General features: G+C 43.0%; 2 protein-coding genes across 3 annotated transcripts in view; both read right to left on the bottom strand.

Annotated features, from left to right (window-relative positions):
- Nucleotides 1–176: 176 nt before the first annotated feature.
- NARS1 (asparaginyl-tRNA synthetase 1) lies at nucleotides 177–11,479 on the bottom strand. Of its 2 annotated transcripts, none has more exons than XM_072360200.1 (15): nucleotides 11,368–11,479; nucleotides 10,395–10,477; nucleotides 10,168–10,233; nucleotides 9,967–10,059; nucleotides 9,477–9,566; nucleotides 8,678–8,756; nucleotides 7,581–7,651; nucleotides 6,930–7,016; nucleotides 6,049–6,270; nucleotides 5,470–5,669; nucleotides 4,905–5,040; nucleotides 3,772–3,885; nucleotides 2,899–3,030; nucleotides 2,234–2,365; nucleotides 177–1,619 (listed from the first exon to the last, which is right to left on the bottom strand). In XM_072360200.1, exons 1-15 carry the CDS (start codon nucleotides 11,408–11,410, stop codon nucleotides 1,488–1,490), a joined length of 1,680 nt encoding a protein of 559 aa, XP_072216301.1. In that variant the 5' UTR covers nucleotides 11,411–11,479; the 3' UTR covers nucleotides 177–1,487. The 2 variants fall into 2 exon arrangements, with proteins under 2 accessions (XP_072216301.1, XP_072216302.1); XM_072360201.1 differs by having other exon boundaries at nucleotides 211–1,619; nucleotides 11,404–11,477.
- Nucleotides 11,480–11,664: 185 nt separating this feature from the next.
- The window catches only part of ATP8B1 (ATPase phospholipid transporting 8B1), a 33,188-nt gene continuing 17,511 nt past the window's right edge, over nucleotides 11,665–27,341 (bottom strand). Inside the window, exons 14-29 of the mRNA XM_072359612.1 lie at nucleotides 26,551–26,759; nucleotides 25,537–25,580; nucleotides 25,249–25,405; nucleotides 23,946–24,134; nucleotides 23,118–23,230; nucleotides 22,465–22,629; nucleotides 21,919–22,030; nucleotides 20,750–20,825; nucleotides 19,310–19,442; nucleotides 17,928–18,216; nucleotides 16,937–17,160; nucleotides 16,239–16,322; nucleotides 15,134–15,379; nucleotides 14,749–14,887; nucleotides 13,923–14,053; nucleotides 11,665–12,845 (exon numbers count right to left, since the gene is read on the bottom strand). Coding sequence (XP_072215713.1) covers nucleotides 12,618–12,845; nucleotides 13,923–14,053; nucleotides 14,749–14,887; nucleotides 15,134–15,379; nucleotides 16,239–16,322; nucleotides 16,937–17,160; nucleotides 17,928–18,216; nucleotides 19,310–19,442; nucleotides 20,750–20,825; nucleotides 21,919–22,030; nucleotides 22,465–22,629; nucleotides 23,118–23,230; nucleotides 23,946–24,134; nucleotides 25,249–25,405; nucleotides 25,537–25,580; nucleotides 26,551–26,759 — 2,539 coding nt within the window. The 3' untranslated portion in view covers nucleotides 11,665–12,617. The remainder of the gene's footprint in view (nucleotides 12,846–13,922; nucleotides 14,054–14,748; nucleotides 14,888–15,133; nucleotides 15,380–16,238; nucleotides 16,323–16,936; nucleotides 17,161–17,927; nucleotides 18,217–19,309; nucleotides 19,443–20,749; nucleotides 20,826–21,918; nucleotides 22,031–22,464; nucleotides 22,630–23,117; nucleotides 23,231–23,945; nucleotides 24,135–25,248; nucleotides 25,406–25,536; nucleotides 25,581–26,550; nucleotides 26,760–27,341) is intronic.

The raw sequence follows: 27,341 nt of genomic DNA, 5'->3' as shown, positions 1-27,341 counted from the left end.
GCGCTCTCCATTACAGTTGACTCCATGTCTTTTCATCTCAGCCCCTTCTTAAGCTCCTTATCTGATCTGCCTCTTCCAAGAGCTCCCTGTGAGTCCTCCAGCCTCCCCCCCCCATCATGGGGACACTGTCTGTGCCGGGGCAGAACACATTAAGCAAGTGAGCTGTAAAGGCCAAGCAAATGGAAAGAAGCAGATCAAGAAACACCGACTTGAGCTGCCATAATTTATTGGTTGCTGATTTAAACCAGATTATTATAATAGCATGCAAGATGAAGAAAAAAGCCTTTTATTACAAAAATATGGATATCGCGTAGCTTGACATGGATGACAAACCCAGATCAAGTCTTGGTGCAGTTAGCTGACGATGCACCTACTCATTTTTCTCTCTGGTAAAAGGCCTCACTTTACTTATGGCTAAAAAGCATACAGGTGACTCAACACATTAAATATGTAATTGATTCTATTTGATAGCTTGGTTACAGCTAGAATCCGCTAAGATGCAGTAGCACAAGAGTAAACTGAGCTAGCAAGGAAACACGGAACTGTTCTACCATGAAAACATCCTTTAGCATCAAGTGGGAAAGCAGTGCTTGAATTACAGGAGGGGACAGGAGCAGTGCACGATGCTGAAATCCAATTACAATTCAAAGTCACCAGTTCCTTGTTTTTATTGTTTGAGGGATGAAATAACCTTAATTTCAAAGGCACTGCATATCTTCCCGTGTCCATGGGCAGGTCTCCAAGAACACGTCCCTCTCCTCCTGTAACTCAGCCCACCTTGGGTGCGTGCGGTCCCACGCAGCACTCCGCCCACAGCACTCAGCAGGGGTAGGAAAGCACAGCTCACAGCGAGTCTTATCAGCTCTAACCAATAAATAATCTGGGATAAACAGAAGCCTCTTGCAGCAGAGTTCAGTGCTCAGTACCGCACACCTTGCAACTGAACAATGTCAAACAGAACTTCCATTAAAAGCAGTAAGAGACAGTAAAACAAACACACCACTTAATTATCCCCTATTTTTTTTTTTCTTTTTATACTTGATCGACCTGCTTAAATGCTTCTTCAAATCACTCTCAGAGGTCAGGATTTAGGAATCTGAAAAGCTTGAATCCCCAGTTTCTCCAATAAGAAACAACAAGTCTGATGACAATTAGATGCCCTGTGCGTTCTTGTAGAAATACATCACAGATACTAAAAGCAGAAGCGTATCTTGTTTTTTAAATGCCAGCTGACCAGGATTTGTTTTTATGTTGACAAATACACCTAACTTTGTTTTTTTTCCCCCCCCCCATAGGCCTTCTTCCAGTTAATTAGTACATTTTACTTCAAAAAAAAGAACTTTTTAAATTTTACTTTTCACACGCCAATTTAGTGAATATGAACAACAGGGTGCCAAAAGTCTTGTCCTCAGACAGGTGAAGCAGAGCGTATCATTCGTTCCCAAGCATCAGTTCCTGGTTTTCTTAGGAGTTTATCACCAGGATGGCTACGGTTTGCAGCGCTGGACAAAGCGAGGGTACAGACAGACATCTCGGATGTGGTGCCTATCCAGAATCCAGGTCAGGAATCGCTCCAATCCCAAACCGTATCCGCCATGAGGACACGTACCGTATTTTCTCTGTGCAATTAAAATCACGTGGATTAAACATTTGCGCTTGATATTGATGCCACAATTGCAGTGATACCACCAAAGGGAAAAAAAACACAACAACAGGAAAGCAAAAACCCTCCCAGCACCACCTTCTGCATGAATAAAGAGGAATATAGGCAGTGTTCTTCTCAGGCAAGATACCTGTGTTCAGTTCCTGAATTTCCTGGGACAAAGTAATGACTAGAAGAGGAAAATGGAAGTAGGAAGTCGTAATAACATTTTTCCGACCTCATCTTTTTCTCCTCTACCTACATAAGGTAGAGCTGTTTGAGTCTGAAAAGATCAGTGGTGCCTTCATGCAAACACAAGGGCTTCAGAAAGGTAGCACAGTATGGAACACACCATACCAGCAGTGTACCCGCAAAGAACAGTTCAATGAAGGCAATCTGGCACGAGCAGCAGCCACTTCAGTAAAAAAAAAAGCAATTTTAACAGAATGCACATTACTATCCATTGCATTTTGACACTGGTTAAGAGACTACCTGCTTGTGGCCACAAAAAAATCTTTCCAATTTAGACTGGACCGTCTTAAAAGTGGTTTAAGAAAACGACAAGAAGTACAGTGAACTTGTTTCACATACCTGATCAGTGTACCAGTAATATGGCGTGGGGTCAATCCCCTCCCGCTTGTAGCCCTCCAGCAGCTCCTCACTGTCCCAGATACGCATAGAGCCTCCAACAATTTCACCAACATTGGGCATCAACACGTCAACCTACAACATACAACACGAGATCACACTGTTACAGCTTCAGAACACACAGGAAAGACAGCCCTAACTTAGAAGACAACACATTTCACTATGCAATTCTAAGTCTCCATAACAGGAGAAAGAAAGGCAGTTCTTTCCAGCCTCAATTTACTGATGGCAGGAATCAACTCACTGTGTTCCCTGATTTAATCTTTTATACTCTTGGTGACATTGAACCGCTGAACCACAAATGCAGCAGCTCTCCTAACATCCACCACTCCTCCTGGCTGCCAGACAGCTGGTTTGCAAACAATACAGCCTCTAAGGAGTCGCCAACCAGAGGGCAATGAAAAGTAAACTCATGGTGATCTCCTGGCTATTTCTTAAGCACTTCAGTGTTGTTTCATTTATTTCTGTAGCACCAACAAAGTCATGCCAGGAGATGCTCAGAACTAATTCCGGTATGAATTCACCCAAGTTTTCCTGTAGTACTCATTCAAGTAGATATCCCCACTCTATTTAGAAGGTAGCACTATGTGTGTGAAACATGAACTTACAGATTCTGTAAGCCGGGAATCATCGTGACAGCGCTGCATGTAGAAAGACTTGATCTCTGCAGGAAATCGGCACAGCAGGATTGGCTCATTGATGGTGTCGGTCATGAACCTCTCAGGAGCTTCAGGAATATCCTAAGGTTAAAAAAAAGGCTCTATTAATATTTTAAACAAAAAACACTCCAAAACCTCAAGGCCCACAATGTATCAGGGAGGAAGTGGAAAAAGACACTTTGAGACCACATACATTGAAGCATGCATCCTGGTGTACGTATTTTTATCCAGTTATCTCAGGAAAACCTCAATATACTGTGTGTGTATATATAGCTAAAAACATACAGACCTCAACAAAAATCTATAAATCTATTCAGTAACACTCAAGTCTACCCAATTATCCACGCAGAAAAATGGGCACAACTAACAAACACTGAACAGCTTAATTTCTTTCCTCCCTTTTATCCATGAACCTTAAGAAGAACCTCAGCCTGACTGGGCTACCCCATCCAGTGCTGTGGCCAATACCACATCCACAGGCTTTGGAAAGAAAACTCACATTTTAATTCTAGGTTCCAAAGGCATTACATGGAACCCTAACTCCTCCTGCAAATTTACATTCCCCAGTGCAACTGCAATGCAACAAAACAGTCCAGATAAAATCCAGGCCTCTTGAAGATTATCACCAAAACTCATTATAAACAGGATGGGAACTTCACTCTTCATCATTCCGAGCAAAATACAACAGATTCACGCAGCAACAATAAACACAAATAAACTGGCATCACAGTCCAAACACTGCTCTCCAGGGGATTCATACACCCTCAGTGTATGGCTGAGGTATCTTGTTTTCAATTTATGAAGAGCCTCAGAAAGACTTACTTCCCCAAACTCATAGTAAGTACCATCGTCCTTCTTCACATCATGTTCCCTTAGCCACTCAATTGCTTCAGCATAGTTCATTCGTCGGAAAGGACGCTTTGGGGGCTTGAAGTTCTGTAAACAACAGTAGAGATCCCAACACTTAGATTAGCATTCTAAGATTTATCTTTCCAGTTGATCAGCAAGTCCACTTCCCCAGTCAGAGCATACACATACTCATGCATTAAAAAATTATCACTTAAAAGCCTCAAAGTACTGAAAAGCTAAAGTGAAATAAAGACATCTTCCAAGTCCAGTGCCACTCACAGAACAGATGCTGAAAAAGTCAGCAGGAGAGGGAGGGCAGGAAGCATTTTCAAAGCTTTTTTCTTTCTGTATGAATTCATCACACACACACACTGATGTTGAAAACAGAGCAGTCTGCAAGGCTTCCTAAACTAGGGCCACAAAAAAAAGCACTTTTCACTTCCCTGTGCATCAAACTGGTACAGAATTTTCTCTTGTGAGAAGTTCATAGGGTGGGTTATTCTTCATAGGGTGGGTTATTCTTCATACCTTCTGCTCATCTGTGATCAAATTTAAAATGGAACCTCCCAGTGTTTATCGGGAAAACAGGTCAAAATGTCAGGGATGAGAGTGTATGCGCTCAGAGAGGAAAGCTGGTGACAAGAGATAAGATGGCTTTAAGAGACTACCAACTTTCCTTGCAAAGACAGCAGGAGACAAAGGGTCTCTAACAAATGAAAATAGCTTTGCGTAGCTTCATCTTCCAGGATAAAAGTAGAACAGCACTTTCACTGCTTGCCTGTGTGTGACCTGTGAGTACCAGCTGATCATTACTATGAGCTCTAGGATAGAGGTTTTTATTCCTCTGGTACTGTACACACTCGGTGCCTGCACACTGCTGGTTCCTGGACCGTATTAGCCATGTAAATTCTTCTCCCTCAGTCCTCAGCTCCTGGAAGAGCCATTGCCAGACTTGCAGCATTTTCAGTCTTTGATGCCATTTTAAATTCCTCTTACATAAGCAGAGCCTGCTGCCATGCCCTGTCTCTCCCAGGTGAACACAGTGACCAGGAAAGGTAAGGACCAGACTGTGCCTGCTCATGGCTCCCACACCACTGCTCACTTACCGGGTTGAGGTCAAGCAGTAAGCCTGATGCAGGTGATGTCAAGACTCTGTCAACCACATCACAAACTAAGCTCTCCAAACGGTTCAGCAAGTCTTCAAAACTTATGAAAGGGCATTCAGCTTCAATGTGAGTGTATCTGAAACGTCAAGTCATGGTGTTACATAACCATACACATACACCAGATTTTTAGCTATGAAAAAGCATCATGGAAGAAAATACACAAAAAACACTTTAGTCCCCCTTTTCAGTTCTCCCACTTCTACTCTGTGAAGGAAATCAAACGAAAAAAAACCAAACCCAATAGTTTGAACTGTGTTTTCTAGAAAGGCAGTTTCCTACAAATGCATCAGCTCTGCTTTGACCGAATCCTCAAACACTGAATATCAATGACCAGCTGGACGCTCATGGATAGCAGGAGTTACCCCAAATATACTTTTGCTCAGCTGTTCCACGTTTGCACTGGGCTGTCTTCTCACTGCGCATTCTGTCATCTAGCCACCTGCTACTCCCCAATTTAGAAATTCATTTATGCATAAGTAATAAAGAAGTGTAACTCTCTCCATACTCGGCCAAGTGTCTGCGTGTCCTGGACTGCTCAGCTCTGTATGACTGAGCAATACAGAAAACATCTCCTAGTGCTGGAATGCAGGTCTCCAGGTAGAGCTGAGATGACTGTGTTAAGTATGCCTCTTCACCAAAATAATCCAGCTTGAACAGGGTTGAACCTCCTTCCACCTGCGTCTGGACTAGTGTTGGTGGTGTGACCTGTGTAAGACCAAGCATTAAGGACAATGAGGACAGTGCATTACAGCAGCTACATAAGCCGCACCCTTCCAAAATACCAACGACAGAAGTCTGGTATGTATGAACACAAGCACTTCATTCCAATAGCCTCCAGCACCCCAGAAAGAGCTATTCAGGCTGTTTGTGAATCACGCTGTAACATTAATACGCCTCACAAGTGTCCATATACCTCTGAGATCATTGTCTATGAAAGCAATCACATCACGGTTCCCTGTGAAACAACTTTTTTCTCCCCATTTCAGGTTAACGGGGAAGTCTGTAAAGGTTTTCCAGAAAAAAAGATTTCCTTAAAATAAGGAGCTTAAAGCAGTCATTGGCCAAGAAGGGGAAATATACTTACTTCATAATATCCATTGGCAAAGAAATGGTCCCTGAAGGCCTGTACCACCATGGAGCGCACCTTGAAGATTTTAGACATATTCTCGCCTCGAATCATCATATGCCTGTTGTTAAGTTGCACATCAACCTCCGAATCCTCATTGAGGAGATTGTCAGCCCCACCTGCTGGGGCCAGACCAATAAGCTCCCAGTAGTCACAGTTCAGCTCATGGCCTCCTGGAGCCTGACAATTTGAAAGAGGAACACAACTTTCAGAAGTGCATTTTTTGCACTGGACCAGACGGCTTTCAGAAGTCTGCGCTTCACCACAACATGAAAAGAGCAGTTTTCACGTTGTCCACTTTCCCCTGTGCTGTTTGCTGGTATCCAGCAGACCCCAGGGCCAGGGCTCAGCGCTGCTCTCAGCAGCTCCCCCGTGTGGGAGCAGAACCCTCCTGACAAAATGGCATCTTCTTCCATTCCAAGCACTAAGATCGATGGACTTTTGTAACTCTGGTGGGTCTCTACACTAAAAGTATTACACTGCTGTGACGAGACACAAAACCAGAATGCTCTCAGTGTATGTAACACCACAAGCAGTAACACTAAAAAAGTAACCGAAAATTGCCAAATGCATGAAAACTGTTAAAAATGTATTTGATCCCTTTTTGCCTGTACTTAATTTTAGACATCACAGTTGCAAAAGCCATTAAGGAAAGGAGATTGTGCTAAATTCTGACAGCAAACACAGCAGTAGCTTTGGCAAGTTACTAAACCAAATTCCTAAACCAAATTTCCCCTGAAATCATTCAGTGTTTCCACCGCTGCTTTTTCTCCCATCGGAAAAATGAGAAACTGTTAAGGTGGAAGAACCAGAACAGGAGCCCCATCCAGCTGTCCTACCTGCTTGCCTTCAGGAACAAGGTTCAGTGTACCATACACTGCAACACTGCTCTCTGTAGACAGAAGGAGCCCGTTGTAGCACTGACACTATGGAGAAAAAGAAAGAGACACAGTTAAAGTAATTCCTAATTTCCAGTTTTCCCATAAGATCTACTGAAGTCACAGACAAGACAGCTAACTTCACTGCCCAAAAAACCCCCTTGTGCCAGGAGACACCACTTAACAATAATATAAATTTATCAGTAGGTTTAGAGGAACTTTCTATAGTACCAATAAAAGACATCTGAGGTACAAACACTTCTATTATTTATTAACAGAATTCAATCATAAACAGGAGGGGAGCCAACTCTGCAAGGGTAGATAACAGACGGACAAGGGGAAATGGTTTTACGTTGATGGAGGGAAGATTTAGGTTGGCTGTCAGGGGGAAGTTCTTTACTGTGAGACCGGTGAGGTGCTGGAACAGCTGCCCAGAGGGGCTGTGGATGCCCCGTCCATCCCTGGAGGTGTTCAGTGGGTTGGATGGGGCCCTGGGCAGCCTGGGCTGGTATTAAATGTGGAGGTTGGTGGCCTTGCATGCAGCAGGGAGGCTGGAGCTTCACGATCCTTATGGTCCCTTCCAACCCAAGCCATTCTGTGATTGTAACTTACCAGTGCATCTGAAAGGACACACTGAAGAAAGCCTGTGCCATCTCTCAAAACAATGAACATCAAATTCTTTCCTGGTTAAAAAGAGGAAAAAAAATAATAATAGGAAGAGCCAGATGTCTTTCCTAATCCTTTTGAAAAGATCCAAGTCCAAAAAACATTACCCATCAATGTGCAGATAATTGTAGAAGGACCAGGATTATATTTTCCTATTAAAGAAAAACCACGAACGTGTTCCAAGAAAACAGTGAAGTATTAGCTCAGTTACAGACATACCAAGAGAAAAGCTTGCTCCAGGCTCAGCATGGCTGGGATTGCGCTGCCTTGCTATAATTCTATAGTCCAGAGAGAACTATAGGTCTGTTTAAATGTAATGCTGAACACAAAGACCCAATGTACACCTGAAGTGATAAAGTGAAGCCACCTTGGCCATCGTCCTCCCTGCAGCAGCATCTGACCAAAAGACTGACTACCTAGAAAAGACCTGAGATACCCAGGTCTGTATCTGCTTGGTCAAGTCCTTGAGTGATAATGTGAAAAAATACCATCCGTGAATGGTATCAGCTCTGTTATATATTTAAGGACTTTTCAGGCTTAGAAAAGTATTAGAAAGTTTTGCACAAGCCTGTCACTCCTCAGCAAATGCCCCCTTGCAAACAAAAACATCGGTCATTCTGAAAACAAACTTTTCTTGCTATACTTTAAAAAGTGTTTTAAAAGTTTTAAAGTGTTTTAAAGTGTTTAAAAGTGTTCCTGCCACTTCACCTAGCTTGTTAATCTTGTTAATCAAGCTGAGCAAGTGCTAGCTAGTTCCTCAGTCTGTAGGATTATATTAAAAAACAAAACGAGTCTTCTAAGAAATGTTGTAGGACAGAGCTCCAAATCCAATATCTCAAAAATCTCTGACTAATAAATGTCTCCATCCTCATATGCAGAATCTGTCAGCGTTGGACTGGTTGGTGTGACCAACAAGGTCACATAAGCGATGGTCTGAAAACTTAAGCGTAAGCATTGTTTTATTCATCATGAGTACTGATGGCTACTGAATTCGTTCCACCTCTCTACAAGGGCTCAGCACCTTACAAGAGCTTGCAGCTTACCTTGCCTACGTAGCCTGTGAATCCAGCCAAAAATCTTCACCCTCTGGCCTCTGTAAGCCTCCAGAGCACCAATCTTTACCTGTAAGGCAAGAAATGGAAACAATCAAACTGAGGAACACAACATTTAGGTGGGGTTTTCTACATAATTACTTCAAGTCCATGTGTGTGTGACATTTCCCTCCCCAAAACAGTAACCACCAGCACAGATGCAGTAAATCAGCAGAAAATCTAGAAAGGGTGCCCCAAACACCTTCTCCTGCACTCTGAAGCGTCAATGTATCTCTCTGGATTAATTTCTGGTGACATTCAATAGTTGCGATTAGGTAGTAAAGAAGCAGAGGACACCAAACAAGGACCTAGCAGAGGTATACCCAGATGTGTAGCTGAGGCACCACATCCCCAAATGCAACAGGACTCCGCAAATAGCCAGACAGGAACTGTTCTCCGTGCCTCAGTGACTTAAATTATGTCCTCTGATCAGCAATGTTTAATCACTCTCCACTGCAATAACCAGCCAAAGCAAAACTAATCCAAACAGAGATACAGTCTCTGCCAGCAGATACTGACATAAAAAAGACTGATGCATGAATCAAAATGGTTCCGATACCCATCGGGTGCATGGGAAAGATCCAAGTCTACATAATGGAATATATGAGTAACCAGAAAAATAAGACTGAGTGGAGGGACAAGAACCTGACTGTGGCCTCCAGGAGATGCCAGAACAACAGAGCAGAGAACCAGCCTTTGTGCAAACATGTTGAAACAGGGCCATGTGTCAAGCAACCCAAACCTTACTCACACATTTTGGCTCTGGAAGACTAGGATCATTCTTGATAATAACTTTCTTGGCTTCCTCCAGGTTCTTCTCTCTTCTCAAAAGATCTTCTGCCTTGTTGAGATGAAAAAGGAAAATATGAAATAACTATGACTAGGCTTTGTAAGTAGGGACTGTAATGCACACTTACAAATACTGATGTAATAAAATGCAGGTGCATAGGCCTACCACTAATTCAAGGCCAGAATGAGAAACGTTGCACAGCAACATTCCTCATTTTTCCCAGAAAGCCTAAACACAGCAGATGGTGCTAACTCAAAGCTCACTTAGTTTCACCCCTTTGCTTACCCCATCTAAACACGGACAAGCTGTAAATGACATACGTATAGCAGTGATAAAGGTGCAGAACAAACTAAATGCTTATGGGATGGGAAGAACAACACAAATGACATCTGGTGTTTTTGTAAAGGAAAGGCAGCGTGCTTCCTCCAACTCGGCACCACTCACAACCTACCTCTTTCTTCTCCTTTGCCTCATTCTTCATCTGTTCCCTGTGCCACAGTTTTTTGACATTTTTCATCTGTGACTTTGAAATAATGGCCCATCTCTAAATCAATCCAAGCAGAGAGCAGAAGACAGAAGGTTACAATTGTGGCCCTTCACACAAAGAAGCTTGAGAACAATTTATATTAGGAAGCTCAAAATGTTACAGTACCTCATTTTCCTTCTGTGAATCCACATAAATAGTAGGAAATGGTTCCTTTCCTGCTGTCATCAAAGCCTAAAAACGGGAGGGGTAAGAAATAAAGAAGCAGTGGTGCTGCAGGTGAACTGCAGTAATTCTGTTAGAGAGACTGAGCAGACAACCCAGCACTGGCCCTTTTGGTCAAAGCTACAAAAGCTCATGAAGCTCACATAGAAGAACATACTTGTTGCACTTACCTTTAAGACAGTTTTAAATGGTTTCTTCTGCGTCCCATCACCGGTGGAATCGTTGCCCTCTCGTTCAGAAACATACAACTCCTCTATAACACATCATAAAAATCAGGCAATTACTCAAGGGAAAAAGAAGGAAGCAGGAATGGTAAAGCACAAGAGCAAACAGGACGCACCCAGGGGTGCACATCAGGACCTCCCTCACATCTAACTTCCAGGCAGGTAGGAACAAGCTGAAGAAGCCCAGCCATGTCAGGCCGGCATTTGGCTCACCTACAGCTAACAACCAAAGACACGGGAAAATCCCCCTCAGCAAACACCAGAGGGTGAGGCCTGCGCAGCCCTGCGGGCACAGCCCTGCTCCCTGCCCATGTGCTGACTGCTGCAGTGTGCTTTGGTTTCGGTGTGAAGGGTCAGAGCACACCACGGCCCCCCTATAAACACCCACGTTTACACATACAGCTATAGATGTACCCGTGTGCGTATATATAAGGATAGACAGGTGAATGTGCATAATCACCCGCAGACACACGCTTCGCTCTTTGTTCCTTATGGACTGCCAAAACCTGCGCTAGAAGTCCAGAATTGCACCGACAGGCCTCATTCGCTCAACCCTTTTACGTGCTCTCCTTCCTAAAACGCCGCAGCACAATCCCACCCCGCGCAGGGCTCAAAACGCCGAGCTGCGTGTCCCACACGCTGCCGTGACACAGCGTCAGTCCCCGCATGCGGCGCAGCGGTGTCGGTTTTCCCTCCCCAGAGCCGAACTCTTCAGCAACACCGCCGGCAGGGCCAGGCCGCGCCCAGGGGCGCCGCGCCACCACATCGCCCTGTGTGCTCGGGGCCGGCCTGGACGGGCCCTCGAGGCCCAACCCTCCGCGAAGCCCCGCGGCCGCATCCCCGGCACCAGAATAACGCCGACCATCTTCTGCCGAGCGTTCAACCAGCCCTCCCGCCCCGCCGTCCCGCTCCGCCTCACCCAGGGCCAGAGCCGCCGTCCTACCGATCACCTCACCCGCCATGGCCGCCGCACGGAAGTGGCCGCACCGCGCTTCCGTCGCTCTGCGCCAGAGAGACGCCGGTCGCCTCAGCCCCGCCCCCCGGGAAGCCCCGCCCCCCGGGAAGCCCCGCCCCCCGGGAAGCCCCGCCCCCCGGGAAGCCCCGCCCCCCGGTACCATCTGTCTGACTCACTGAAGAGAAGCTGCAAAACTTCACTGCGTTTATTTGCATCACGCGTTTGAAATGTACATTCCATCGGACAACGAACTGCGTACCACTGATTTTCACTGTAAAAGCACTGGAGGCAGCAGGAGGTAACAGCGGGCACATTCACACAGACCAGGGAACGCAGCTGCAAAGCACAGAGAGCACAGAGGGCTTTGCATGCTGTAAGAGCAGTGTGTGATACGTTCCATACACGAGCAGCCATTCTCTGGCTATAAATGTGACTGCTGGTCCTAAGAGCAAGCTGCCAGCTAAGGGCAGCGCTGCTGGGACAGCCATCCGTTCACAGAGAGAAACAAGACATATCCTACACAGCTGAGCAGAAAGGCTGCAGGTGAGAAACAGACCTGCAAGGGTGGATCTGGGGTTTCTTCATTGCAAAACACAAGGATTGAGCTGTGCAAGGCGCCGTGGCACAGCTCTCGTACAAGAAGGTGCAATGGGAGCTGCTCTGTGCTGCACGGCGAGCTGCAGTCAGACACCAAAGGAATAACAACAAACAGAAATGTCTGCGGGTGTCAGAGCAGCTCAGCCTGACGCTGACTGCAGGTCTGCCACCAGCCATCTACAGGCTCAGGTGAGAGCATCCATGCCCCCCCCAGGAGCAAACATCCCCTGAGTCTTTATCCCCATAAGACGTAACAAAATGGCGCACGCAGAGTCGCTGCTGCTTTGCCATTTGTTTCCGGAGTCGATATGAAATGTAGCTGCGAATTTTATACCAACGTCATGTTAAAAAACGTGGGAAAAAAGGTTTTGATTGCAGGTGTGTCTATGTTGCCCTTTTCATACTGCAGCTTGTCCTTCAGCTTCACGTTACACAGCTGCAAAAGGATCAGGAGCTCTGTAGGACACCATCGGCTTTTCCACGCTTCCAGCAAACCGAAGAAGTTCGGTGTGCTTTACCAAAATCAGATTTCCCTACGCCATTTGGTTTAAAAATATATCCTGAGTTTAACATTCCGTGTGTGTGTGTGTGTGTGTGCCATCCAGAGCTGCAGCGACTCAGCCCGTTTCAGCAGCTCCGGTGCCCCCTGCCGTGCCGCCCAGCACCGCATCCAGTGGAGCTCTCTTCTTGCGGATGCTGCGCCCGGAGGCGATGAGGTCGGCGTAGCCCCGCTGGTGGGAGAAGGCGTAGGCAGAGCGCCGAGCAGACACCCCGCGGCGGAAAGCGCTCTGCCTCCGCTGCCACTGCTCCTCTTCTGACTGGTACTTCTTGCGGTTCTTCTGGATCTTCGTGCATGCAACGAGAAACGGGTTCGTGGGTTGGAAGGAAAATGACTTGTTTTGCATTTATTTATTTTTAAGGGGGAAACCAACCTTTTGCTTTAACAGAAACTGCTTAGCAGGGCCGTTTCCTTGGTTAAATTTGATTTAGAAATGAGAATATATGCAGAAACACACAAAGACTTCAGAATGACTCACTGCATCATTTTGCACTTTGTTATGTTCGTTTATCTTCGCAATGGCTCTCATTAAAGTAAATTGAAAATGCACTGATTGAAAACTATTCCTGCATTCCCACACAGAATGGCCCGGGTTGGAAGGGACCTCAAGGACCACAAAGCTCCAGCCCCTCTGCTACATGCAGGGCCACCAACCTCCCCATTTAATACCAGCCCAGGCTGCCCAGGGCCCCATCCAACCCACTGAACACCTCCAGGGATGGATGGGGCACCCACAGCCCCTCTGGGCAGCTGTTCCAGCACCTCACCACTCTCACAGTAAAGAACTTCCCCCTGACGTCCCCCCTCTTTCAACCTAAAACCATTTCCCCTTGTCCTGCTGTTCTCTACCCTGTCAAAGAGTTGATTCCCCACAGTAACACTTAATATCTTTTTAAACATGGTCACAGTATTAGCTATATCCAAATGAACACACAATTTGCCAGCTCAAGGCAGAAAGAAAGCAAACAAAAATTGGAAACTATACCAGGACTCATAATTGACACTCCAAAACAGTGCAAATAACAAGAAAAGCTGTGCCATCAGTAGCCTCAAAGCAGGTTTCTGTGGTTTTACAAAGAGAAGTGCTAGGTCAAGTCAAAGGATGGGTTAGCCCACTGATTAGTTTCACTGTCTGTAGGCTGAGATGCTGCATGTACATCTGCATTACAGAGAGGAACATGAGGGAGTCCCTGGGAGGTAACAACATGCTGAAGTAAGGCAGTGTATGTCACACAGCCTGTCCTGGAGAGCCCAGTAGCCTTCTGCCCTCCAGCCTAGGGCACAGACCCTGGCTTGTCTCTAATATTAGCATCAGTGCTGATGCCTGTAAGTAAACATGTGCCAAAGATAAGGCTTTACTCACTCGATCACTCTCTGAAGGACAAATTGTCATGGATAAGAAACGCTGTGCCACCACAGGGAGTAAGCAAACAGCAATTGTTAAAGCCATGGTCAGCCAGAGGTACAGCTGTCTCAGAGCATTTGGAGCAGTTCCTAGGAATAAAAAGAGCAGAGTTTAGTGTATGATGTAATCATGGAAAGTAGCTACACAACACAAAGAAGATAATGAATGCCACAGCTTCTTTCCTGTGAAGCTAGCACCCAGGCACCGAACTGTGCAATGTAACCCACAGCTTTTATTCAGAGGTTCCAAAATAAGTAAAACAATACCAAGTTACTGTAGCACTTCCATTACAATTTATCCATACCCATGTTAAAATTCCTCTAAGAGACACGGGATGCTGCGAGACAAATGTCTGGCTGAGTGACAAGGGCTTTGTCCTGCTTTAAAGGTTATAAAGCAAGAAGTTCTCCTGGTGTTGCTGCTATAGATGTGGTGTGGACAACAAGTGATATTTTAGTACAAATGCCGAACACCCAATCTCACAGAGTGTTGTCAAACTACGTAGCAACTGCATCTTTATACATGAATAACATACCCAGGCAGGAGGTAATTACAGAAGTCTAAAACATTACTAAAGGTCAAAGAAAATACTATGCTAGAGGCAACTGCCTTTCTTCAATTGGATTCAGCTTAGCAGGAGAACACAAAATTGAGGGGTATGCTATCTCTTCTGAGGATATTTAGATCTGAGTGAAGATGTGGATGATTTGGGAAAATTACAAAACTTGGTTTTCCTAAAAATAAAAAAACTCCAAACAAAGAACAAGACACACAAAACCCTCACCTGTGAACTGGAAAGCAGAAGGAAAGAGAACATGGATTCCTGCACTGTGGAAGTCAAATGTGATGCCAAAGTAAATTGCAATACTCCCAAATACTGAGAAAGCATTAACAAAAGTCCAGTAGGATGTATCCAAACCAATCTGAAAGTAAACAAAAACTCCAAATGAGTTTATTAATTCCAAAAGCAATAACAGGGGACAAACAAGGTTAAGTTTCCTGTCATTCAGTTACACTTCAGCCTAAGAGACACAGCGTCAGCAGAGAAGCAAGAAGTCAAGCAAATGAAAACTTCTGCAAATTGCTATGCTTTAAACAGACAAAATTAGAAAAACATGACCACAATGTGTTTTCAGAGTAAGTGAGGTTGGGAAGCTAAGCTTACTTGCCTGAAGGTTGACAACAAACACAAGAGAAGTTGCTGCTGTGACAGCAAACGATTGATAGTCTGAAGGTGCTTCTCCATCTTGCCCCATGGTTTGAAGGTAAGCTCCGTATGGTATGAAGAAGATTACCAGCGAAGTTATAGCTCCATGAAGCAAACTTTTAAAGAATTTCTTGTAATTGAAAAGTAAATCTTTTTGCCCCAGAATGTACAGCCTCGGGAACCGAAGACTCAACTTGTCGCTCACATCCTTAATAATGGAACAACAAAAAAAGAAAAGTTGCATCAATTTCTTGTTCTAAGTGTGAACTTCAGAGAGCAAAAAATTCATCTACGTGATGCTCCCCTTCAAATGGCAGATTCATTTTTCTTTTTAGACATCTGCGCAGGCAGACAAACTTTCCATGGAGTCTTGCACGCAACTAGGAAGCAACAAGACTAGAGTTTCTAACAAAGCTACTCACACCCCATTTTAAGGCCTTGATGATTTTAATGATCTTCTTCCACATAAGTGATTCTATGAGTCCATGCTTCTCAGTTTTCAGCCCATTTTTTGCAAGGACAAGAACATTCACGTTTGTGTGGGGCTTTTCAGCTACAAGTTGTGTTAGAGTTTTTCCCCTGCACTGTGCATAAGCAGAAGACTTGCACTGCATATCCTAACTTCTAGCCTCTAACGTATTCTCAAATGAGAGGTTAATTTGGTACTAAATTTATTTCTTTTCTTTTATAGTAAATGTAAACACAAACATTGATTTGTTTGGTCAGCACGTAACCAACCCTCGTATCAGAAAAAAAGGTGAAGAAGGCCAACACCTTTTGTTCTATTGCATTGAAACAAGCTGCATATCTTTTCCATTAATAAAAGTTCTTGCTGTGTTGTATACATGAAGTCACAGAACATACTTTTAATGAACAGCGCTGGCACTGAAGGCCTCAGAATTAATTGACTTTAGCTACTTCATTATCACTCTCCTTATTGTCTTTTGCTGCCTCACAAGCTGTAAAGGAATACATGTTTAAAAACATTCCTTCTGCATAAAGCAAAGCAACTTAAACCTCGATGCTGAGTGTCTTTGGATTCATCTGTTGTTAAGTGTGGAGAATACCTGGTCAAACAAGCCGACTAACAGAACTGGGAGACTCGAATACAGCACGTTATACAGCGTGATGAACCAGTCCTCATATGCTGTCTGAAAGGGAGGAGGAATTTAAATACATAATGATTACTTTTTTTTTTAATTCACCTTTTCTATGATTTTCTTTCTAGCACCTTAGAAAACTAATCTGCCCCATTATACCACTATATCACACGTCTCTGTTCACCATTTTGCTTGAGCCCATAGAGATGCATCTCATCTCTCACAGGCTTTCTGGCACACAGATGAGCGCAGCCATCCAGTAGCATGTGAATTCCAAGCACCACCATTTACAATGAGCGGGTTTCAAGCCATTCTACCCAGCAGTCCAAGATTAAAAAAGAAGAAATAGTTTTGGTTTCTTACTGATACGTAAAATGCACTGTCTCCTTTCAGCTAGGAATATTTTGGGCAGAATGGTTAAGAGAGGTTTCACAAACTACTGCTGAACAATCTCTTCCTTTTTTTATTCCTTGTACAATCACAACATACATTTAAGTGTTCTGAAATCATGACCAAATACTTAGCTTATAAGATAGGTAGCTTAGTAATTACTACTACTAATTATTTTGGGTTCCCACCACTTCCCACGCTAAATGTTTGCTGTTCTGCACTAACAAAAAAGGAAGACCTGCCTGTTAATACTGGACACGAGCATGCCTTCTTACCTGGGCAGAAAAGCCATTAAAGAATGAATACCAGATGTGGACTAGCGTGAAAGCAAAGTTTTTGTAGAAAAAATATCTCAGAAACTTGCACATCCTAATGTAAGACCATCGCCCGTGGACCAGCAGCAGCCTCTGGAGGTAGCGGAACTGCCCAAAAGAGTAGTCGCTGGACATGACAGCTTGCATCCCCTCTTGGCCACTGATTCCAACTCCAATGTGGGCAGCTAAGGTAAGGAAACAAATACAACATTTATTGCTAAACAAAGGGAGAGAAACAACATGACCAAGGGCAAATCTTTTACCAGTTCTGATTCTCTGCTTCACATTCTCCTGCCTCATTTTATTTCTGAATAAAGCACAAAGGCTTCATTAAAGATAACAGAACAGTGCATATGTTCTTCCTTGCCCTATTATTTAGTGCTCACATCGTCACTGTTATTTGGATCCTCTCTCCATGTTTGTTCTGTCCCTGTGGATACAGGGAAATTTGACTGAGGTGATAACCAAATGATGAGACAGAGCAAATAAACCCCTGGGCCAACTGGCCAGGCAGTCACAGACTTCCTAACATGAACCATATCCCAAACGTTTGTTTCTCAATGGAGTTCCTCAGGAAGTGTTTCAGAGAGTGCCAGCTGCAACACAGGAGGCTAATGCCATAGAGCAAGGTGCATCTAAGCTATCCTTTTGCCTTGGTAACGTTACACTTCTGCAATCCTCAACATGGTAACAGATGTAAATCAAATCCCTTCTCACAGACTGTCTACAGGAAAAGCTAAAACACATCACCAAAAACCAGGAACCATTTCACAGAGGGTCTTCTCAAAAAGGGAAAGCACGGTCACAGAAGCTAACAAGGACTCAAGAAATGTTAACGTGGGTAACGAAACAGATGGCAGAGTCTTCTGAACAAACAGAAATAGCGAAGAGACTGTGGAAGAACTCTCATAAGAGATATTCCCTACCAAGAGGAGTCTTACAGCTGCCTTACTTTTAATCATGTTCACATCATTGGCACCGTCCCCAATAGCCAGAGTGATAGCTTTCTTGTATTTCTTCACAAGATCAACCACCATAGCTTTTTGCTTCGGAGTCACGCGACAGCAGATCACAGCCTTGCATTCACAAGCCAAATCAACAAAATTCTTCTGCTGCTGCTCTTTGTAAGCGTCAGCCCTTCTTTTCTTCTCAATTTGCTTCTGTTTCTCTTCTGCTGTTCTGGGGAATTTCAGTCTAAGTTTCTTCTTCTTCTTCTTTTTCTTCTCTAGCAGGATTTCATTCTGTTTAACAAAAATGTTATGTTCCCTTCTACAACATTTAACACAGCACTCCAAGGGCTGCCTATATGCACAACACACTTAACTTCATTGTGTCCCGTTTACACCATTTTAATAAAATACTCATTAAAATGTTTGTGCAGAGAAGCAAACAAACAGCTATGAAGATAACAGGGAGAATATACCTGGTGGGATAAGAAAACTAAAATGATTGTGTTTAGTGTCACAACACATCTACAAAGGAATATTTCTTCTGATGGAAGCTAATTCACCTGCTCAACACAGGCAGAAGAATCATCTGAATACCCAAGTGAGCTCTAGGGCAGCACAGCTGGAACAGACATTAGCAGACCTTCAGTTTAACTGATGCTTCTGCTAGAGGAATGTTAGAGATTCCCAGGCTGCTTCCAGCATCTTACACACACATGTACATTTCTTTATACAGAATAAAGGCTCAGGGCTGGAATGCTGAAGTGCAGCAGACGGTCCTTAGCTCTCTGTTGGACTTTCTCCTCGGCAGGTGTCTGTAAAAGCAGCCTGCTGACAGGGCAGGTAATCACTGAATTACTGCTAGTCACCTCTGCTAAAAGCTCTTCTCTGCTTTCTAAGCTCATATAAGAGCTCTGTATTGCAGGACTGATCAGAAAACCTGCCTTTTGTTTCTATGCTTTTACTCCCAGATTTCATTTCAAGCATAATTTCTGTGCTTGTACAGCCCTGCATCCTCTACAGCTGGCAGTGATCTCCTTCCCTTTCTCATTTTGTTCCATTAGGCTGGGATCCCCACGAAGAACAAACACTCTAAAACTCATACTGTGCTTTTGTAGAAGCTTAGTTTTACTTTGATGGCAGCTACCAGGGAGATGTGAAAATCCCAAGGCAATCCTTCACAGACTACTATTTTCAACCTTTAAAACTAAAAATACTTCCGAACATAAATAGCAAACAGAGATGGTCAACAGGTGGCAGAAAGGCCAAATAATTTTCATTAATTGGTTTAGCAAAGGAGACAAATGAACAATCCCCAAGGAAGGACATTGTGACACAGCAGCACCCCCACATCTCAAATACAGAGGACATCCTTCTTTGTACATACCAACCAGGAGCCAGTGATGATTAAGGCACGATTTCTACTACCCTGAAAGAAGGGTTCATTCATTCTTAGAGATGAATGCGTACTGGATCCAGCTCTATTCCTCTGGTTTTCTAACCTAGTCTGAAGAAGAGCACTGGGAAGAGAAGCGGACACTATTAAGGAAAAATAATTAAGACTATACCTAGAACTAAGATCAGTATTTAGGGTAATTATTTACTGGTGGACTTGGCTGTGTTCGGCTCATGGTTGGACCTGACAACTTCTTCCAATCTAAGTGATCCTATGCTTCAGTGATTCTATAATCAGTCCCATACTGAAAATCTGCAGGAAAGAAATGCAAGCCCTGCTGCAAGGACTTTTTGCTTGACTTTCCTAAAATTGAGTCAGGAATGGTTGCAAAACTGTTACACAACCCTAGTTCTTCTCCTAACTCCACACAGCTTTTCCTTGGGTCTGCCCATTTTGGCCAAGCTCAGAATACCTTGCAATCCATCATGTGTATAATTTTATCACTTAGGTCTGTGCTGCGTGAGCACAGGGCAGGATAAAATAGCAGCTGGAGTTCAAGGACAGGTATCAAGAGCAAAACCTGGCAAATACTCGAGATTTGGAATACAGAAGACCTGCTTAGCTCGATCCAGATGCGCTCTCATAAGCACTCCTTATGAAATCTCATGATTATCAGAGGAATGGGACCATCAATCAGAACAGGAAGCCATCCAAACTGATGGCATAATGCTCTCTCCTAAATGATCATAAATTGTCAGAGATGAGCCAGCCACATCAAGTGCCTCAAAATGCCTCCAAATCAGTGAAGTATGAACGCTCTTCACGTTTATTTTCAGGCCATGGCAGAAATTTATTTGACTGTTTACTAGCACTCTATAGAGACCACCCCAGACACGGCCACACAGTGAGAAGCCCCCAGCATGACCATCTTCTGCAGAAGCCCAGAAGCGAGCAGAGCCAATCACTCATTACATACAACCACCACCACAACAACAACAAAAAGATCAACTAGCAACACCTGCTTTTACACAGAGCTTGGAAAACGCTAAGCTTAAAAATAAATTCTTAAGAACCATTTAAAAAGTCCCTCAATATCAGCATCTTCCCAGTTGAGGCAGCAGGTTTTTAACCAACTGCACTATCAAGGACACAGAACTGAATTTTACCATAAGCTTAATGTCAACAGCAGTTGACCAAGAACTCAAAACCTCCTCCAGACAGAATTACCACCACCTTTACCCACAACAAAGATGTTAGCTTTTAATTAAAATTCCAGAAGAAAACAAGAAACAGCGTATAGTTAAACAACAGCCAGCAAATGCTGTTCAGTCACTGAATGGCCACCATGGCATAAACCAGTGTTACTGCTCATCACATAAAGTGAACATTTCTAACTCCGACACAAGAAATCCTTCATGCTTTTTCACTTGCCTGATATCTTCTCCATAGCAGATTGTTGTTTCATCTGTTAAGAGTTCACAAGAAAATCCAATATTTTCAGCAGTTTCTACAATAAAAAGAAATACATGAACATATAAGAGGGGAAAGTGTCCACTTAGCAAAGTTTAGGCTTGAGTAACTGCTGGGGGGATGCCAAAAGTAATGTCTGAAATTATGTTTCAGCATGAAGTGTTTCTACCACACAGCGTGAGGAACAGGAGAAAAATATATTAGTATGGAGAAGCAGGGGAATACTTGTTATTTATTTCCTACAGAACACAAGCTGTGTAGCAATGAAGACAAAGTGAATGAGGTGTTAAAAGTCAACAACTTTATATTTCCTAGGCCATGTTTACCACAAATCATACACTACTGTGGTAGAAGGCATTGTTACATGATGTTTTGACTGCAATCACTGTTAGTGACCTGAAGAGTCTATCAGCCAACTCATGGAAGAAAGTTCTACCAAGACTTATTTATCTTGACTGTGGACATGCTGTCTCTGTATCAGAGAGACATTACACCAAAGCCAGCACAAGAATCAGCCGCTGCAAGAATGCCACACTATCTTGCTCCATCCTTAATCCTGATTCATGAGTGATGCTGGTCTGACTGCATCTCCATCCAAGCTGTGGTACAGACACTCTTACTTGCAAACGTAACGCCATTTTTTGATTAAATGTGTCCCCGGACTGCAGAATGTTAACTACCAAAAGAAAAGTGAATTAATCTCAGTCAGCAGCATTTGTGATTTCTTTGAAAAGTACATTTTCACTGTAGAAAGATGAATTTGGCAGGCAAGTGTTCTACCCTCAGAGCTAGGCAAACTTGGTGGCAACGAAGATGCTTTCTGTTAGAAGCAAACTGTCCTTCATTTGCTTTGCATAGAGAAAAGCAGTCACTGGGTATTTCTCTATAGAAGACAACCACAAAGTCTGTCACGAAGGCTAGCCTGCTGGAGGAACAGAAGTTGCACAGAAACCCATCCATTAAATCTGGATTGGGATTAGCTGGAATGAACTTCTGCACAGTTTTTATTTAGTTGGACTTTCGTACTGCTCTTCTAGAAAATGTGCCTTGTTACAAGCCTGCATTTGCCCCTGTTACTCTTCTCACTGTTATCCTACCCATGCTAGCTCTTTGGCTGTGAACAAACTCACCTTTTTTGTCTCCAGTAAGCACCCAGATTTTAATATCTGCTTTTGAAAGCTTTGAAATAGTTTCTGGAACTCCATCCTGCAGTTTGTCTTCAATAGCTGTTGCACCAAGAAGCTAGAAGACATCGAAACACAGGCATTCAGTAGGATAACCATCTGTAGAAAACAGATTCATTTACAATAAGGGATGAAACTACTTTGGCTATGTCTTCAAGCCAAGGTAAAGCTCAAGGTTAGAAGCAAAGACAAACCCTTATAAGTAAAAGTCACCACGTTGAAACATACACACAAAAATACAAGAAGATAAATTGTTAGAAACTGAAGAAGTGAATGATGGAGGCGACTAAAGGTGAAGAAAATTAGTTGACAAAAATACATCTCCCTCACAATTTAAGCTTTCCCTGGAATTTGTATCAGTCCTAAAGCCAATAAAATGTTGGAAAGATCTAAATCAAAAGGTCCAATAAACAAGGACAAACTGTTTTCAAAGAGATCTGTTTCTTCCTACATAGGAATAAGAATACATTAAATATTTAACATCTGACATACAATCAAGTCTTTTTCTATTTCCTCATATACTTTGTCCAGAGCTTCATCACGATTGCTTGTAGCTATGCTGGCCTCCATGAACTTTTTATTCCATGCTTCAAATTCATCATGACTAATGTCTCTATAGCACAGACAGAGTGTCCTTAGAGTTTCACTTGCAAAAACCTGAAAAATAATTAAAAAAAAAAAAACATTCACAAAAAAATCCCTCTTGTTTGAAGATGAGACTTCAAAGTTACGGTCGTAAACATTACTCAAATCTGTTAAAACAAGTCTGTCTGCACAATTAATCTTGAACATCTCGTAAATGTCAAAGATTAAATTATCACTGACAAGGCGGCCTGAGTTAAAAGGCAATCTGAGATGGTGGTAAGCAGAACAGAGCTTAGTGACAAGGAAAAGTCATTAATGACAAAAATATAAAGAAACAGACAAAATTTGAGTTCGCTTCTCATGAAGACATAATTAATGCTATCTTTTTGGTTTCATAAATGCGCAAGATAACCTAATTATTTCAGGATTTGGGATTAAGAACAGAGCCAATTACACATCTGCATTTGTTTTAATAGCTCAGCACAAGGACATCAATTAGATTAGACTAGGGTCAAATTTAATATGAAATCATAAGAATAGCATATAAAAAGCGAACATACATCTAGTGCTTCTTCCGTCGCTTCTCTCTTTAAATTCCTTGGGTGCAACCGTTCAAAAATTACTGTATCAGCTCCTTTACAATACAGCCTGATATTCCCATTGGATTCTCTTACTGTTGAGTAAAATAGGAGTGTTGGGACAAAATGTTGGAGGACATTAAATAAAGGAATATTTCAGGTTAGATTATTCATTCTACCACTAAGCACACACAGTATGTTTCTCCTCAGTACATCACCCCTCATATTGTTCAGGTAAGCACCTAGGTTGACAAGTGCGTTTCTTTTTCATGACAGAACAGGATATCTAGATCATACCCCAGAAGTATGTTTTTGGTGATGTTTCATACAATATTAACATCTCACTTGCACACAGGAGCAGGGCAGACACATACACTAAAGGTATGATGCATCGTAACTATCGCCTCAAAATCAACAGATCTGCAAACAAGACTGACTATGTTTAAAGGTAATTAGAATAAAAAATAAAGAGCTGTTTATACCTCAGCCTGCACGCTTCATTCCTACAAAGCACACACAACCAACTTGGTCCTGGGAGAATGGGGAATTAATTATCTTTGTCACATTTCTTCAAGCTTCTACTAAAGGAACATAGGATCATCTTCAGTGGAGGCCTCATTTGAGCACCATGATTGCTCAGAAGGTGGACGCAATTGCACCTAATTACAATGCCTTTATTTTGCAACGAGATTAACGTGGATTAAAATCTATGATAAAACTTTGTGTCTCAGAGCCATTTCACCTGGGATATGCAAGTGACTTTTCCCAGAAGAGATCTTGCAAATTAGAGGCTGGCTGTAGTCAACTTACCAATGACAGACATTCGTTTTCTGTCACTGTTGAAATCCAAGATCGCAAGGACATCGTAAGTTCTTTCAGTCCCCATTTCGCTTATTGTGATGGTATTTTGTGTTCGTGAAAGAAAAACATAGCCAAAGTTTCTGGCTGCTGTAACCAAGGCCCCTTCATCTGGGGAGGCTGCCTGGTAGTTGATCTGACCTGCATCATTGACAAGTAAGAAGGAAAGAAAGCCAGGGCACACCTGAGCATTACAGGGGCACTTGGATCACACAGATGAAAACCTCACACCCATTCTTCAAAGTGACTGAAAGACAAACACATAATGTCACGCTCCTTCCCCTTCTGAAGTGGCATCTGACACAGTGCTGCAGCATCTGACAGGAGTGCCGCCAGAGGTGGGGGACTGGGACTATCCTTGTAACAATGGGTACTTCCCAAACAGGCTGAGTCACTGATCCTCTTCTACCCATGTAGAAAAACTAACTTCTCCATCTCAAAACAAATATAACGATTTCTCAAGTCCTTGTCCACAGGTAACCACACAGTACAATGGAAACAACCCTCAAAAGGTCAGTAGGAAGACCAAGAACATACAGGAAACTCGTGGTTTCAAAGAGAGACCTCTAAGATTGTAGTAAAGCAATACTCTCCTCCTATGTTGAGCATCTCATAAATGTTCAACCTTATTTTCCATGTGTATGAAGTCTTCATCACACCTTCATTCAAATTTGGTTTCTGTCAGTCTTTCTGCTACTCATTTTTGTTACTTGCTGCTGATATTCTTAGAACAAATATACATCACTTGGGTACACCTACAGGCCTGTACTTCAAGAAGTAAATGAATGAAATCTTCATGTGGAAAACACCCAACTTTTCACACTGAAAACAAGTTTCCAAATGCCTGCACTTTCACATGTGTATGGGGAACCAGAGACTATGCTAGTGTCATCTTCATTTTATTTGAGGCTCATACTTTTGAGATTTAAAGAGTAGAAAGAAGACTGTTCACAGGGACTACAAGGTGTTCATACAAACTGTTCCACTACCGTTCTCAATCTGCTGTAATTTAAGGTGCACATTTGCCAAAATTGCAACCATCATTAAAGACAGCTTTCTTCCCACAATGAGCCAGATAAATTCAGCACAGGGTCTGGGTCTTGAAGAACATCTGGGTCTTGCTTCTGTTTAACTTAAAAGAACAGTCTATTTCTCCTTGCTTATGAGATCTACATTACTTTTGGATTGCTTCCTTGTGCAACTGGACTTCAATTACTGTTTTCAAAAGCACAAGAGAAAAAAAAAAGACACTCACCATCAGAAACATCCACCATGACTGTATGACAAATTGCGAGCAGAAGAAAAAACTCCTGGATTTCTGGTTCTTTTTTAGACCTTATTTGCTCTATGAGATAGTGATCATAGAACAAGAACTTCCCATCTGCATACATGTTCCAGCTGAAATCCACTTGCTGCTTAGAAAAAGAAGAATAAGTGTTATCCCATGTGCATATTTCTCAGCCTACCTGCCTCTCCTCATACCTTAGCATGGCAGTGCTCCTACAAACTGCAGGGACTGTGATGCTGCCTCACACCAACCTACCTCTGGGTGGCTCGGGAGCTGGCCTGCTCCATCTCGGCAGTCTCCTGCAATGAGAAGCACCATCCGTTCCAAGACACAGGACAGAAAAATAAAAAGATCGTTACAACTCATTCACAAGGTCAGCAGTATCGAGTAGCTACATCTATCACACCAGAATATCTCCAATTAAAGACAAAAAGTCAGATTCATTCATAACATCGGTACCTTTTATCCTGGTGGGTGTACCTGCCTATTCCAGTGTTACAAAAAAAGAAAGAGAAATAAGGCATCTGGTGGAATTGTCATTAAAAAATCCATGTTGTTTTAACAGAGCTTTCATTGTCCGAAATCCTACTTTTTAACTGAGAGGTCAGATGTTTAAGAAGCACACTGTTGTTTGCACTGGCAAACACTGGTTCCGTTAGGGAGAACATCACTGTGTTATTCCAAATACTGAAACCCAGACCAATTTGAGTACAGGAGGAACTAACATTAAAATGAATAGCTACTGCTCTTACCACCCTTTCTTAGTTGTTCCTTGGATTAATTCTGTGCCAGAACATATCTAACAAAAGAAATCAGTCTGTAAATTGCTCATTTCTGACTTTTCCACTGGAAGATTGCACTCCACTGTTTTCCCTTCAAAAGGATGAAAACAAGGGGAAAACTACAGTTGCATTTTACTGGAGCTTTACAGGGCTGCGCTGTGGAAGTTCATTTGGAACTGGACGACAACCATGCACCTGATTTCAAACCAGCATTCAAGTTCCTACTCATTTTCACACCTATAGCAGATGATTGACCTGAGGCTGCCAGCTGTGTTGTGCAGGCTGTCAGGAGCCCTTGACACACATCAGGTGCACAAAGAACAGTGCCTGGGCACAGACACTCCCAGCTGTGCATCCAGACACAGAGTCCCCAGTGCTAATGCCAACAGCAAACCCTGCCTTTGGTACTGCAAGACTTTGGCACTTGCTATGGAAATCAAAACCAGGTTTTCCCTGTGGGGCTTGCAACGTCACGGCACAGACTTACCGTATCTTTGGCCATTTATGCAGCATTTTTTAAACGTCATGATGTTCTGTGTGAGAGTTCCTGTCTTGTCAGAGAAGATATAATGGATCTGCCCCAGCTGCTCGTTCAGAGTGGTGGTTCTGGCCTTTGCAGCTGTGTCCTTCTCGGGGTAATACATTTGCAGATCCCAGTTTATAAAATAACTTTGGCCCAAACGAATCACTTCGACACTAAATGAAATAAACCAGAAGTTGTTACTGCCCGTTGCAACTTATATTCAAAATAATGACATTTTACCAGATCCGGAGGGCTCTGTCTGTACATTCAGGGACTCAGGATTGCCTGTATAACACAGGAGCTTAACCCAAAACAGTCCCATTTTAACAGTTCATTAGAGTGCCATTACGCCTAGACAGGCCACTCAAACCAAGGTCAGACCACGCAGCTCAACTTCAACACTGCAGTGACTGCAGAAAAGCCTCAATGGCCTGATCAAGCCAAAAAATACCAACGCTGCTGCTCCTACGGCTAACAGAAATCCCACAAAGGAATAGTGTTTTAAGTACCATTTGGAGAAGAGGAGGTATGAAGCTGAAGGACTTTAAGTATGTTCTAGATATGCTTGTCAAGGGTAAAATTATTAATGCATTTAAACTCTGATATCAAAGCATCGTATACCTAAACTGTAGTGATTTTGAAGTAATACAAATACTAACATGCTATTTGTTAGAAGCAACTAACAGGAACTCATTGTAGAATTCCCGATTAATTTGATTCTTATTACTACCATTAAAAAGCACCTCCTTTCTGTT

The sequence above is a fragment of the Excalfactoria chinensis genome, chromosome Z, assembly GCF_039878825.1.
Source record: "Excalfactoria chinensis isolate bCotChi1 chromosome Z, bCotChi1.hap2, whole genome shotgun sequence".
Lineage (NCBI taxonomy): Eukaryota > Metazoa > Chordata > Aves > Galliformes > Phasianidae > Excalfactoria > Excalfactoria chinensis.
The sequence above is the reverse complement of the archived record's forward strand: the minus strand, read 5'-3'. Positions and strand labels throughout refer to the sequence as shown.

Bases quoted from the DNA above. Each gene is read 5' to 3' on its own strand.
- NARS1 (XM_072360200.1), bottom strand. From the start codon at position 11,410: ATGGCGGGTGAGGTGATCGGTAGGACGGCGGCTCTGGCCCTGG. The intron at 8,757-9,476 runs GTGAGTAAGGTT...CTTGCCTTACAG, and splicing joins GTCTTCCAGAGCCAAAATGT to GTAAAGATTGGTGCTCTGGA. The intron at 2,366-2,898 runs GTAAGTTCATGT...TGTATGTTGTAG, and splicing joins ATTCCCGGCTTACAGAATCT to GTTGACGTGTTGATGCCCAA.